At 38.7% G+C, this 16,484-nt stretch overlaps 1 protein-coding gene across 1 annotated transcript in view; it reads right to left on the bottom strand.

The window, feature by feature from the left end:
* Positions 1–16,484, bottom strand: part of LOC121368016 (calcium/calmodulin-dependent protein kinase kinase 1-like) — a 197,136-nt gene that overhangs the window by 110,006 nt on the left and 70,646 nt on the right. The window contains exon 3 of the mRNA XM_041492525.1: positions 6,970–7,054. Coding sequence (XP_041348459.1) covers positions 6,970–7,054 — 85 coding nt within the window. The remainder of the gene's footprint in view (positions 1–6,969; positions 7,055–16,484) is intronic.

Raw genomic sequence — 16,484 nt, 5'->3', positions numbered from 1 at the left:
TAATTGGATATAAGCACGAAAATAAGTTGAAATGAAATGAATGGTAGCAAGCTAATTAACAATTACTGTTTACACAAAACTGTTGGTGACATAATAAAACAAAGAAACATGATGCATAATATTATACATGTACTAATGTCAATGACAGTTATTCTTTGCACCCTTGTTTTGGCTTCGTACACAATAAATTTAACATATCTTACTGTAATTTCACTTGAAATCCATATTTCGTAAATACTACAAATTTTTTTTATCATAAGATTTTCTTCGAACACAATCAGGTGCATTAGTAATGTTCAAATAAAAAATTTACTACAGCAATTTTGCAATGGAATTTTTCCAGTGTTCTTAAAACGGAAATGTCATGCATCAAGTTTATTTTATTGGAAAGCGATTCAATACTGATGTTATTCAAATTCAATATTAGCTATATTATTACAATGCTTCACCAGATTAAAATAAAAACTGGTCTACTTACCTTGACCCATGTTAAAATAGTTACAAGAGCAGACAACAAAGTTTACATGTCGGTATGTTTTTATTTTTGATAATTTTAGACGAAATATTAAGTTTAACATGAAAGAAATAAAAAGTACCTTTTGTCAAATATATCACATAAAACAATTACCACTGGATCTGTTAAATTTATTCTGTATGAAGCCAAAACAATGGTGCCAAGAGTGACTGTCATCAACCGGTATGCCTTGAGATCAGCCTCTGGCTATGTCAGAATCTGAGCCTATGGTGAACATGCTTGAACCTTGATGGACATGGGCATGTTAAAACTGTTAGGACTTTAACATAATGTACATGTATCTCAGAACACTAAAAAGTTTGTTTTATTTAACGACGCCGCTAGAGCACATTGATTTTTTATCTTATCATCGGCTATTGGACGTCAAACATATGGTCATTCTGACACTGTTTTTAGAGGAAACCCACTGTCGCCACATAGGCTACTCTTTTTACGACAGGCAGCAAGGGATCTTTTATTTGCGCTTCCCACAGGCAGGATAGCACAAACCATGGCCTTTGTTGAACCAGTTATGGATCACTGGCGGTGCAAGTGGTTTACACCTACCCATTGAGCCTTGCGGAGCACTCACTCAGGGTTTGGAGTCGGTATCTCGATTAAAAATCCCATGCCTCGACTGGGATCCGAACCCAGTACCTACCAGCCTGTAGACCGATGGCCTGCCACGACGCCACCGAGGCCGGTCCTCAGAACACTAAGTACTGGGGTATGTACAGGGTTCTACCTGGAGTGAATTTTAATGGATTAATTAACGGGATGCTGTAACGCGCCACCACACCAATGGTGTCATCTCTTAGCACTCTTACTCACCTCTAACAACAAACCATAAGTTAAAGTTTGTTTTGTTTAACAACACCACTAGAGCACAATGATTTAATAATTATCAGCTATTGGATGTTCAATATTTGGTAATTCTGACATACTGTCTTGGAGAAGAAACCTGCTACATTTTTCCATTAATAGCAAGGGATCGTTTATATGCACCATCACACAGACAGGATAGCACATACAAAAGCCTTTGATATACCAGTTGTGGTGCACTGGCTGGAATGAGAAAAAACCCCAATGAGCCCACCGATGGGGACTGATTCTAGACTGAAGGCGCATCAGGCTTTACCACTGGGCTATATCCCACCCCACCCCCTTGTTGGCTTCAAGGCTGAAAGTGCTTCACGTATTTCAGAATATTGAGTACCGGCATATACATGTATACCTTGAGTGAATTTTAATGGCTTAATTAATGGGATTCTGTAAGGCCACCATGACATAATGAACCAGTACATGTATAAATTAGTGTTGATGGCATTGTGGCTGGTGGCTTCAAGGGTTAAAGTTCTTCATGTAGCTCGGAACACTGAGTACCGGGGTATATACAGGATTCTACCTGGAGTGAATTTTAATGGCTTAATTAATGGGATTTATTCAAATTAAAAAAAAAATTGGAAATGTTTGTTTTGTTTAACGACATCACTGGAGCACATTGTTTAATTAATCATCGGCTATTGGATGTCAAACATCAGAGAAAACCCGCTACATTTTTTTTCTAATGCAGCATGGGATCTTTTATATGCACTTGCCCACAGACAGGAAAGCACATACCACGGCCTTTGACCAGTTGTGGTGCATTGGTTGGAACGAGAAAAAACCCAATCAGCTTAATGGATCCACCGAAGTGGTTCGATCCTGCAATGCAAGCACCTCAAGCAAGCACTCAAACAACTGAACTAAATCCTGTCCCCTTTCTTTGTTGAATGCAAGTTGCAACATCAGAACTACACAAATGTCAACTGCACAAACCACAGCTGCCACAAGTCTGTGTAGATTATTGATGTCACAATAAAATTGATGCCATAAAAATAGCATGAAATAGTATGATCATTATTTAACTGTTTATTGTAAAACATAATACAGGGAAATAACTTGCAGTATCACTACCCTAGCTGTTTTATAATAATATATGTTATTTACAACAGTACTTTGAGGAAGACTTTTAAAAATATTCTGAAAATATATAATACAAGTTGAGTTTGTTATTGAAACCGTGAACCATACCGATCGACTCAATATACTGACTTGTGTTTAATAACAATGTCAATAACAAACATTTTCTTTCATTGTGGGCTTAGTCTGACTAGGATATTTGTCTCTTCAACTAATTTGTGATTTAATCTTTCTACAAATTAATTTCCAATGTCAAATACATTTAGTCTAATGGATGAAAAGAAAAGTGCATGGACTCACAAATACAATGTCATATGCTTAGGATAAAATAAAAAAAATGAACAAAGAAAATTAAGAAAACATTGTTTAAGAAAAATTATATCTATAAAAATTTTTAATTCTGCGATGAAAGGCCTGGGCCCATATTTTCTAAACTATCTTAGCATTATGATATCATAAAACTATCCTAGGCTATGATGTAACTATGGTGTATGTCGTAATGATGATAAAGCTTATGACGGGCACACAATATGATAGTGCTAAGACTACTTAGAAAGGTCTCAAGCCAGTAGTATTTATTTTACACCTACAGCACATTTTAATCTACATCAATTAGTTGTCGTTTTAAATGTATTGCAGTGGGGTGTAGCTCAGTGGTACAGTGCTCGTCTGATGCACGGTCGATCTGGGATCGATTCCTGTTGGTGGGCCCACTGGGCTATTTCTCATTCCCCACAGCTGGTGTAACAAAGGCTGTATTATGCGCTTTCCTGTCTGTCGAATAGTGCATATAAAAGATCCTTTGCTGTATTAGGAAAAATGTATCGGTTTTCATCTAATGACTATGAGTCAGAATTATCAAATGTTTGACATCCAATAGCCAGTGATAAATTAATCAATATGCTCCAGTGTTGTCGTTAAACAAAACAAACTTTTTACTTCTTTTATTTGAAAGACAAAACAGTGATAACCGGACACAAAACAGGGACAATACACAGACACTGTGGGTGTTAGATGGCACTGGGACGTGAACACAGTACCTACCAGTCTTCAGACCTATATGCTAACTAAATTAGTTGGGTTTTATTGATCTGTGGTTGAATTTGGGGCCCTGTCCTTGCTTGTAAGCTGTACTTATTAACAGTAATTTGAAAGACAAACAGTGATAACTGGACACAAAACAGGGACAATACACAGACACTGTGGGTGTTAGCTGGCACTGGGACGTGAACACAGTACATACCAGTCTTCAAACCTATATGCTAACTAAATTAGTTGGGTTTTATTGATCTGTGGTTGAATTTGGGGCCCTGTCCTTGCTTGTAAGCTGTACTTATTAACAGTAATTTGAAAGACAAACAGTGATAACTGGACACAAAACAGGGACAATACACAGACACTGTGGGTGTTAGCTGGCACTGGGACGTGAACACAGTACCTACCAGTCTTCAGACCTATATGCTAACTAAATTAGTTGGGTTTTATTGATCTGTGATTGAATTTGGGGCCCTGTCCTTGCTTGTAAGCTGTACTTATTAACAGTAATTTGAAAGACAAACAGTGATAACTGGACACAAAACAGGGACAATACACAGACACTGTGGGTGTTAGATGGCACTGGGACGTGAACACAGTACCTACCAGTCTTCAGACCTATATGCTAACTAAATTAGTTGGGTTTTATTGATCTGTGGTTGAATTTGGGGCCCTGTCCTTGCTTGTAAGCTGTACTTATTAACAGTAATTTGAAAGACAAACAGTGATAACTGGACACAAAACAGGGACAATACACAGACACTGTGGGTGTAAGCTGGTACTGGGATGTGTCATGTTATACATGTTGTGTTGTGTTTTATTCATGGGCTACTAATGAATTGTTGGAACGAATGAACATGGAATTAGGGGTTCTGGGGGCACGCACCCCCCCCCCCCCCCTCCCAAACATTTTTAAATCTAAAGGCTCTGAATTATCATTTTGTATCCATTTCAGGGAGTTTATATGCCGGTACTTAAATTTTTTCTTTAAGTTTCTATTATTTTTACCAGATTTGTCTTGTCCTCTCTCTTCCCCAACCCATACCACTAGCTACGACCCTGTACTTATAACAAATGGCTACAAAAGTAATATCTGTTAAAAATAACTAGAAACAACAAAAAGTCATGTAAAATGTGTCAATGTTTGCTTATGCACAGTGTTTATATAGTCTACATGTATGTGCATATAGTTGATGTAATGGCTTTATGATGTACACATGCAGAAATAATCTATAAATGCTGTGCAAAAGTAAATATAATTCATGGTTTATGTACATAATCAAAACAGAAACAATGTAAATCATAATATAAAAGCAAATTGTTTTTGTGCAAGTATTGCATGTGTAATTGGCGATGTTAACCAATATTAATCCATACCTGTGACATCACACTATTGTTCAAGGTGTAAATTATTTTTCAAGAATCAACACTTGTGAAACAATGCAATTTGAACTTTTTATGAGTTTAGGTCAGGGATTCGAACTCACTACAGACAGAACTTGTACATTGTAAACTAGTACAATGCTTTAGCCCACAAGGCCATGCATCTGCATCATGAAATGAACATGTAATTTAAGCCTTATAATCCTGATACTAGAGACAGTAATGTATTCCAGTCAGAGGTTACATGTTTAGCACGTGCATCATGTTTAATTCCAGCTATCCACTGCTGAAGTTTTGTTGAATCATTTAGGTTAGGTTCAAAAGTATCCTACCATTTTGGGTTATCAGTTTTGTAAACATTCTTTGCCATTTTAACCAATATTTTCATTAAAAAAGATCAAATAGAAGTTAAGTTAGCAATCACGTAATTTTTTAAAATGAATAATGGATTAAGTTGGAGAATGCACTCGGGAAGTGTAGATTCATAAAAAATAATTAACTCGCACCTAAGGTGCTCATGAATTATTTTTCACGAATCTGCACCTCCTTGTACATTCTCCATTACGTAAGTGGAGGTATGTTTTTAACGAGAGGTACATGTATAATGTGAAGCTTATTCAATATTTTCCATTTTTTTTTGAGCATGTTACATATTTCTACTTGATTTCTAGTTTCCATTTTGGTTAAAACATTCATTTAATTTTAACCAAGATACTTTGTCTTTGTTACTCAGGGGGGTGAGACATAGCCCAGTGGTACAGCATTTGCTCAATGCACAGTCGGTGTGGGATCGATCCCCGTCGGTGGGCCCCATTGGGTTATTTCTCATTCCAGCCAGTGCACCACGACTGGTATATCAAAGGCCATGGTATGTACTACCCTGTCTGTGGGATGGTGCATATAAAAGATCCCTTGCTGTTAATCGGAAAGAGTAGCCCATGAAGTGGCGACAGCCAGACTTTGCCATTGGTTTATACGCTCTCAAAGCATAGAATTTTTAAGATGCGCAGGTGTGATTGCGCTCGTACAGCGCATGTAATTTCAATCTGACGAGTGTGAAAAACAGCACACGTTACACAACAAACAGCACACGTTACACAACAAACAGCACACGTTACACAACAAACAGCGCACGTAAAATAGATGGGTATCTTTATTTCCACCGTTTACAAAAATCAAGTTTTCATAGCTCATTTAGCCGATAGGAAGGTCTTTTTATTAAAACAATAAAAATTAAAAACATGGCAGTGGCTTCCATGCAGTCGTTAAATACTGGTTTAATAGACAGTTTTGTAGACGTACCAGTCAAAATTCAATCGGAGCTACACTGCCTGATTTATTTATTTTTTCACTCACCTTAGTATATTGAGGTGTGCGATTTTCCACTCGCCTATAATTTTCAAAAACCAAGGACTGGACAGCTGGTTTGCTCTCTCAATATCTGTGTGGTCCTTAAGTATATGTTTGATGCCATATAACAGTAAATAAATGTGTCGAGTGCATCATTAAATAAAACATGTCTTTCTTTTTTCTTGTTACTCAGGTATCACTGCGTGTTGATTTGTTTTAATACTCCCTTTGTAAGACTGTATAACAGAGTTTGACTATACATACAAGGCAGTGTTACAGGAGCAGATTTAGGGGAGGAAGTAACCCAATTATGGCCCTGCCTCTTCAATCTGGCAGCAAACTGTACCCTATGGACACACATACAAATAGGTACATACACAGGTATGCATGCACACACACCCAGGTACAACACACACCCAGGTACAACACACACACACACACACACACACACACACACACACACACACAGAGAGAGAGGTACAGACATACACACACAAACAAACAAACAGGTACACACACACACACAGGTACACACAGGTACACACACATCACACACACAGATGTACACACATAGGTACACACACACCAACAACACATATACAAACACACAGGTACACACACACGCACATACACACACACACATATCACACACACACAATCACACACACACACACACACACCAACAACACACAAACATATGACGTAAGGTATACACCAAATCTTACCTTATTTCCCCTATTTTCGGAGGCCGTTTTGGACGTGGAATGTATACATGCAGGGGCTCCGGCGAAGAACAGAATCCACTGGCACCTGTAACACATAAAATACATGTACTTAACAAGAGCAAAGCTTTATTTCCCCTACTAGTTCTAATAGCAATAGTAAGCTAGCCTACCACTAATATTATACAGGGGTACTTATACTTTTAAGTGGTTCAAATTGCTCCTCAATGTCAAAAGCCACCAATGAACACTTTGAAGGGTTTAAACTCTACCTTTTTACACTTTCAACAAATGTTTCAGTAACAATCACACTAAGATCTATAAACTAAATTCTTTAATTCATTAAGTAAAATGAAAAGTTAAACCTCTGAAACCAATACCTGTATCAGACATATCCTCCGCAACTTCAGTAATTAACATGTGATTCATGGTCTCAACAATAATTAATACAACCACAAATGTACGTCACTGTTATATACAGGTGTGGACCGATCAGACATTTACAAAACAATTAGAAGCTTCCACTGGTTTTTATGTACAGACGTAGCCCAGTGGCACAGAGCTCGCTCGATGCACAGTCGTTCCCAGGATCAATCCCTGTCGATGGGCCCATTGGGTTATTTTTCATTCCACAAGTGCACCACGACTGGTTTATCAAAGGCTGTGGTATATACTACCCTGTCTGTGGGATAGTGCATATAAAAGATCCCTTGCTGCTAATCGAAAAGAGTAGCCCATGAAGTGGCAATAGTGGGTTTCCTCCCTCAATATCTGTGTGATCCTTAACCATATGTCTGACGCCATATAAATAAAATGTGTTGAGTGCATCGCTAAATAAAACATTTCCTTCCTTCCTTCTTCTCTAAACCCTCTGTAAACCAGAGTTATATCAAAAGAGGAAAATTTTGACAGTTTCTTTTTAAATATCAGTACAGCATATAACCTCTCTAAACCAAATACCCTTAAAAACAGGATTTATTTTTACCCGGGTGTCCGGTTTAGAGGGCTTTCACTGTATTTCCAGCATTAACATCACTGACCCTATAGTTTCACAGGTTTGTACTTTATGGGTTAGAATAAAAATAATTTGGAACCACAACAAACATTAGAATGACCGTACAGAAATGTGTTGGATTTACCAATATTGATAATGTAATCCATTGGCCCAGTGGTACAGCATTCCCTTCATGCACGGTTGGTCTGAGATCGATCCCTGTTGGTGGGCCCATTGGGCTATTTCTCATTCCAGCCAGTGCACCACGATTGGTATATCAAAGGCTGTGGTATGTGCTATCCTGTCTGTGGAATGGTCCAGGATTGGTAATTCTGATATAATTTTAGAGATGAAACCTGCTACATTTTTCCAATAGTAGCAAGGGATCTTTTATATGCACCACCCCAAAGGCAGGATAGTACATACCAAGGCCTTTGATATACAGTCATGGTGCACTGGCTGGAACGAGACAGGGATTTCTACCACTGGTCTACGTCTGTGTGTGTGTGTATGTGTGTGGAAGTGGAAATGTGTGTGTGTGTGCATGTGTGTGTCTGTGTGTGCGCGTGTGTGTGTGTGGAAGTGTGTGTGTGTGTGTGTCTGGAAGTGTGTGTGTGTGCTGAAGTGTGTGTGTGTATGCGTGTGTGTAGAAGTGTGTGCATGCGTGTCTGTGCATACAAAAGTGTGTACAACTGAATAGTTCATTACAAAAACTACTCTCAATATTTGATGCCAACAGAAATATAACTTTTTAAATGTTAATTTTGTGAATTACATATTTGGTCTTTTGTAAATATATGATTAATGAAATGCTTCCAGCTATCAAATCAATGTGTAACAGAATGAATACATTGAGCAAAAAATCAATGACCTATTTTCTTTAAATTGAAAAGTAAAGCCAACTATAGAACTAACAAAAGCTACTGTGTATCCCTATGACACTATACTTTGCATGGTTTAAACACAATGGTCCCAGTTTACAAAGCCTGTTTTTCTTAAACACAGATATTTAAGCTTTGTAAATATACATAGTTACATTCATGCTAGACAAAAAAAGGTTTTGTGATTTTGGCCTTTTATATTTCATTCAACATACATGTATTAGTGGTAGAGTAATAGATTTGGTCTAATAAACAGTACGGTTAAGGTAAAAAAAACATATTTGTGTTTTTGTAAGTATTTATTTGTTTACTCTGTTCAGAAAAGGAAGGAAATGTTGTATTTAATGTCACACTCAACACATTTTATTTATGGTTTTATTTATTTACAGTGTATGGCGTCGGACTTATTGTTAAGGACCACACAATTATTGAGAGAGGAAACCCGCTGTCACCACTTTATTAGCTACTTTTTTTTATTAGCAGCAAGGGATCTTTTACATGCACCATTCCACAGACAGGATAACACATACCACTGGCTGAAGTGAGAAATAGCCCAATGGGACCACCAAAGGGAATCGATCTAAGACTGACCGCACATCAAGCAAATGCTTTACCACTGGTCCATGTCCTTCCCCTTTACTCTGTTCAATTCAATTTTTTATTTTGTATAAATAAGTACCATACATATAATGAGAAGAAATCTGATGCCACTACTCTTTTCGATTAGCAGCAAGGGATCTTTTATCCCACAGACAGGATAGTACATACCACAGCCTTTGATTTACCAGTTGTAGAGCACTGGATGGAACGAGAATTAGCCCAATGGGCCCACTGACAGGGATCAATCCTGGACCGACCACACATCAAATAAATGCTTTACCACTGAGCTATGACCCACCCCTGATAATAAAATCAAACCTTCTCACTGGAAAGAAAGAAGTGTTTTATTTAACGACGCACTCAACACATTTTATTTACGGTTATATGGCGTCAGACATATGGTTCAGGACCACACAGATTTTGAGAGGAAACCCACTGTCACCACTACATGGGCTACTCTTTCCGATTAGCAGCAAGGGATCTTTTATTTGCGCTTCCCACAGGCAGGATAGCACAAACCATGGCCTTTGTTGAACCAGTTATGGATCACTGGTCGGTGCAAGTGGTTTACACCTACCCATTGAGCCTTGCGGAGCACTCACTCAGGGTTTGGAGGCGGTATCTGGATTAAAAATCCCATGCCTCGACTGGGATCTGAACCCAGTACCTACCAGCCTGTAGACCGATGGCCTGCCACGACGCCACTGAGACCGGTCTGGTATATTATAAAGAGCAATGGTATATTACAAAGAGCAATGCTATATTACAAAGGGCAATGGTATATTACTAAGAGCAATGGTATATTACAAAGGGCAATGGTATATTACAAAGGGCAAAACCATAGATATTAATATGTTACAGGTACAATTCAATTCTAATTATGTGAATATAGACAAATTATTTGATTTATTTGTATCACAGTGACCTACATGTAGTAATTGTATGTACAACACAACCATCCCAAGTTGTTTCTACATGTGAGGTTTGATGGTCCTGTATGCATCTGTATGCTGCTTGCAAGATATGATCTGGACAAGGATTACTGTTGTGTGCAGTAGACCATGAAAAGTAGGTCACAGTGACCTAGTAATAGTACACAACACACCGCCATCCCACGTTGTCCCTACATTTGAGGTTTGATGGTCCTGTATGCATCTGTATGCAAGATATGGCCTGGACAAGAAAAAATTAACAGACAGATGTACGTACAACTGACGGACAATGCCATACCATAATACGACCCATTATAGATGGGCGTATAAAAAATATAACAGTTTAGTGGCGTCAAGGATCATTAAGAAGTGACTTAATTTAGAATCGAAAATGTGTAAGTGTTTTATCCCTCTCCAGCAAAAAAGAAAATTTAATTAAAAATGTGACCTTTATTTGTAATGTTTTGTCACATTCCAAATTATACACTCGGTTTAAATAATAATATTTTATTATTAAATGCTACCACTTTTGATAATAAAATTTAGCAAAAACACTTAAATATTTCCATTAGACATGCTGCAGTATTAAGTAACTGATGTGTTGCTATGATGTTCAACTAAAAGAATCGGGCCAAGAACCAAACACTTGACTGTCAACAGTAAATGGTATCATATATGTTAAAAGTAACACCAAAGTATAACAAGGGACTGACAGGTGCCAAGTAAACATGTCAGTGACTGTTGTATGATACTGTTTTGGAAATAGGATTCAGTCCAAAGTATTAACACACCTTCAATTTCTCACTATTGTGATTAGAACCAACATTTGGAACACCAATAAAAAAAAGAGGGCCTTTTCCTGTCTAGATTAGTGCCTGCTTAAAAATTAATAAAATTATCCAAAATACACCAATATTAGCTATAAGGATTATTAATATTTAAAATGAACAAAGTTTATTCTGGGGAGTGGCAGTCCTCCAACATTTACCCACAAAAAAAAAAAGAAAGAAAGAAAGAAATGTTTTAAACGACGACACACTCAATACATTTTAACTACTGTTATATGGCATCGGACATATGGTTATGGACCACAAAGATAATTACAGAAGAAGAATGGAAATGGAAATGTTTTATTTAACAATGCACTCAACACATTTTATTTACGGTTATATGGTGTCAGACATATGGTTAAGGACCACACAGATATTGAGAAAGGAAACCCGCTGTCGCCACTGCATGGACTACTCTTTTCGATTAGCAGAAAGGGATCTTTTATATGCACCATCCCACAGACAGGATAACACATACCACAGCCTTTGATACACCAGTCATGGTGCACTGGCTGGAGCGAGAAATAGCTAAATGGGCCCACCGATGGGGATCGATCCCAAACCGACCGCGCATCAAGTGAACGCTTTACCACTGGGCTACGTCCTGCCCCTACAGGAGAAGTAATGTTTTATTTAACGATGCACTTAACACATTTTATTTATGGTTATATGGTGTTGGACATATGGTTAAGGACCACACAGATAGTGAAGGAGGAAACCCACTGTCGCCACTTCATGGACTATTCTTTTCGGACCACACAGATAGTGAAGGAGGAAACCTGCTGTCGCCACTTCATGGACTATTCTTTTCGGACCACACAGTTATTGAAGGAGGAAACCTGCTGTCGCCACTTCATGGACTATTCTTTTCGGACCACACAGATAGTGAAGGAGGAAACCTGCTGTCGCCACTTCATGGACTATTCTTTTCGGACCACACAGATAGTGAAGGAGGAAACCTGCTGTCGCCACTTCATGGACTATTCTTTTCGGACCACACAGATAGTGAAGGAGGAAACCTGCTGTCGCCACTTGGACATGGACTATGAAGGAGGAAACCTTTTTCATGGACCTTTTGGACCACAAAGATAGTGAAGGAGAAAACCTGCTGTCGCCACTTCATGGACTATTCTTTTCGGACCACACAGATAGTGAAGGAGGAAACCTGCTGTCGCCACTTCATGGACTATTCTTTTTGGACCACAAAGATAGTGAAGGAGGAAACCTGCTGTCGCCACTTCATGGACTATTCTTTTCGATTAGCAGCAAACAATCTTTTATATGCACCATACAATAGACAGGATAGCACATACCACGTCCTTTGGTGTACCAGTCATGGTGCACTGGCTGGAGCGAGAAATAGCCCAATGGGCCCACTGACAGGGAGCGAGCGCTTCACCACTGGACTACGTCTCGCCCCTAGATAATTACAGAGGCATAACCTGCTGTTGTCACTCCATGGGCTATATTCTCTTTGATTAGGTCAGGTCAGGTCAGGTCACATGCATATTCAGGGAAAAGCTGTGGTAGCTCACGCCTGTCATCATGGGCGCAGGTGTTGACTTGTGCTAGCTCCTTCGTCCAGGACAGGCAAGGAGTTGAGGTGGGTGGGAGAAGGGAATGCCTTCGCTTGGCAAGTGTAAGAGAACACGAGTAGCCAGACCAGGATCGACAGTGGACAGGGGTCTGTTTGATTAGAAGCAAGGAATCTTACACCTACAAACAGAATTGAATGACCTTAGTGGACCCATTGTCGGATTGGGGATTTTCCCAACCCAACTAGTTCCCCATGACTGGTATATCAAAGGCTGTGGTATGTGCTGTGCTGTGCTGTCTGTAGGAAAATACATATAAAAGATCCCTTGCTGCTAATACAAAAATGTAGTGGGTTTCCTCTCAAACTACTTGTCAAAAATCACCAAATTAAACAGTCACATCATTATTTAAACATGGTAGCTCAAGAATATAAATTGATATAAAAGATTGGTGGTGATGGAGGTGGGGGTGGGGGTGGGGGTGGGGGTGGGGGTGGTGGGATTGGAAGAAAGGAAAAGAAGATGGCATGGTTTGTTATTATAATTTATCAGTTTACATTGCTCAGTCTAGTTTAATAGTCTACATGTACTTGTCTCTCACCAGCCACTATAGCCATTAACTTCTGTTCTAGACAGAAACCCATATAGCCAAGGTATGTCGAGTATCATGGGATTGAACATTAACTGATCATAATATATATGCACAAAAATAAACCGAAATGATACCACATATGTACAAGACTTACATGGTAATTAACTGATATGTGTGTATACATAAACTCAAGGAACAATTGGAGGATTGTAATGACAGTGAAGCAACAAAATTACTAGGGCAGTATTCTTGAACCAGACCTTGCCATTTATAGGGAGCTGTCATTCTTGCTCCCCATCACTCCCTGAAACTGGTCCACGAAGAGATATTTTTAGCTACCTTTAGCATATAAATTTATATTTCAAATGTTTCACCATAATGTAAGTAAGGAAAACAATTACTCTACTCAACTAGGGCTGGGCGGTATACTGTATATACCATTTGATATCAGTATCATGTCCGTACCGATTTACCGTAAAGAGCAAATGTTAAAATTCTGAAATTTCGGTATTGAAAAATGTTTCCCACCATGTAAAGCACTAACAATATATCTGGACAAAATGGGTTGGGAATAAATCAGACGAGAGTCTTGTGTATGAAATTTAATTTTATTTAGATGAAATTAGCGCGTCAGCATGCATGCATTTAAAGCTGAGTATACCGAAAATACCGCTCAATATCGGTACTGTGTCAATACCAAATACTGTACCGATACCAAGGTAAATCACGTGAAAAATACTGGTATCAATAACAAACCTCAAATTTCAATACCGCCCAGCTCTACTCTCAACTTTTTTCAAGCCGAAGTCTGTCATACAACGTTAAAGTTTGTTTTGTTTAATGACACTTCTAGACCACATTGATTTATTCATCATCGGCAATGGGATGTCAAACATTTGGTAATTTTGACATATAATCTTAGAGAGGAAACCTGCCACATTTTTCCATTAATAGCAAAGGATCTTTTTATATGCACCATCCCACAGACAGGATAGCACATACCAGGACATTTGATATACCGGTCATGGTGCAATGACTGGAATGAGAAATAGCCCAATGGGTCCATCGACAGGGATGGATCCTAGATCGACCGCTCATCAGGCAAGTGCTTTACCACTGTGTTATGTCCCACCCCCTCTGTTAAACATTAACTACACAACAACAACAAAAAATCAATTGAAATGAAAATGAAACCAGGTGTGTGTAAGAGATAGATGAAAATTAACCAACACATGAGCATATATATACTCAAGGCAAAAAGCCGAACCATTGCAACGGCAGTGAAGCAACACAATTAGTCACAGAGTCTGCGGAAACAATCACTTTGGACTAATTACTTCTCATTTGCGTTATTTAAACGCGGCGAGATGCCACCATGTCCTGGAGGATCTCATTTGCTACGTTGGCGCACGGTCTGGCACAAAAGGCTGGCTAAACCCGAAGTGTCACATTAGAGGTGCTTATCCCCACAGGGAGGAATATCTCATTAAGAACAAGACTACAATGCACAAAAGACAGAATAGAACATCATTTGCGTTTGCCTTTCGGTATATTTTCCCTCAATCCAACTACACATTGGAATGTAGCTCCGTGGCAGAAGAGTCAACTTAGGTCTGCCAGATTTTAGCATTGACCGACTGCCCCATAGTATATTTTCCCATTCCAATTACACACCAGAATATTGTTCAGCAGTAGAGCTCCATTATGTGTGACTCACCACCCAGTGTATTTCCCATTCCAACTACACATCATAATGTACCTTAGCAGTAGAGCTATATTACGTGTGCCTGATGATAGGGCTGACTCACCATCCGATAGTATATTTCCCATTCCAACCACACATCAGATTGTAGCTCAGTAATACTAGCTCAATAATAGGTGTGCCTGATGATAGGATTGACTCACCAGCCCATAGCATATTTTCCATTCCAACCATATCAGAATGTATTTTAGTAAAAGCGTTCTTAGGTGAGCCTGTTGATAGGGTTGACTCACCACCCCATCATCAGGGTTCGTGCTGTCGGTATCCAAATTAGCCATTGCTTAAATTTTAAAAAAAATGGCTCATAAAATTTGCAAATCTACTGATGTGAACAAACAGTTACTGGTACATAATCTAATGACACCTGAATAATAATAGAAAGAAATGTTTTATTTAACGACACACTCAACACATTTTATTTAGGGTTATATGGCGTCAGACATATGGTTAAGGACCACACAGATTTTGAGAGGAAACCCGCTGTCGCCACTACATGGGCTACTCTTTCCAATTAGCAGCAAGGGATTTTTTATTTGCGCTTCCCACAGGCAGGATAGCACAAACCATGGCCTTTGTTGAACCAGTTATGGATCACTGGTCGGTGCAAGTGGTTTACACCTACCCATTGAGCCTTGCGGAGCACTCACTCAGGGTTTGGAGTCGGTATCTGGATTAAAAATCCCATGCTTCGACTGGAATCTGAACCCAGTACCTACCAGCCTGTAGACTGATGGCCTAACCACGATGCCACCAAGGCCGGTCTGAATAATAATAATACCAAATATTCAATTATGAATTAGCATAATAGAGATATTGCGACTGGTAACGAGAAACAAGGTGTCATCCAGAATACAGCATAATAATTTTTGCTTATTTTAATAATCAGTTATTAATTTTAATGGCATGTATTAAACATGTATGAAAGCAAAGCCTGAAAGATCTGTAGCTTGTTATTTTAATTTTGTAAAGTTTATGAACCGAAGTAATAAAAATGGACCAGCAATGCATGTCAGTTTCAATACACATGCTAGTTCAGGGCCTAAAGACAATGATAATCCATGTCAAAATGTAGCTTAGTCATAGTTATCTCCTTAAGCGTTGACCCACGACTCCAGAGTATAATTTCCCATTCCAACTACACATCAAAATGTAGCTTAGTCATAGTTATCTCCTTAAGCATTGACCCACGACTCCAGAGTATAATATTTTATTCCAACTACACATCAAAATGTAGCTTAGTCGTAGTTATCTCCTTAAGTGTTGACCACGACCCCAGAGTATAATTTCCCATTCCAACTACAAATCAAAATGTAGCTTAGAAGTAGAGAGCTCATGTTATGTGCTATAGGTTATGGGACGGAACCCACTCATCCATGGATCCTCAAGAGTTTT

The sequence above is a fragment of the Gigantopelta aegis genome, chromosome 3 (assembly GCF_016097555.1).
Source record: "Gigantopelta aegis isolate Gae_Host chromosome 3, Gae_host_genome, whole genome shotgun sequence".
In the NCBI taxonomy this organism is placed as follows: domain Eukaryota; kingdom Metazoa; phylum Mollusca; class Gastropoda; order Neomphalida; family Peltospiridae; genus Gigantopelta; species Gigantopelta aegis.
This window is presented reverse-complemented; position numbering and strand designations above follow the sequence as displayed.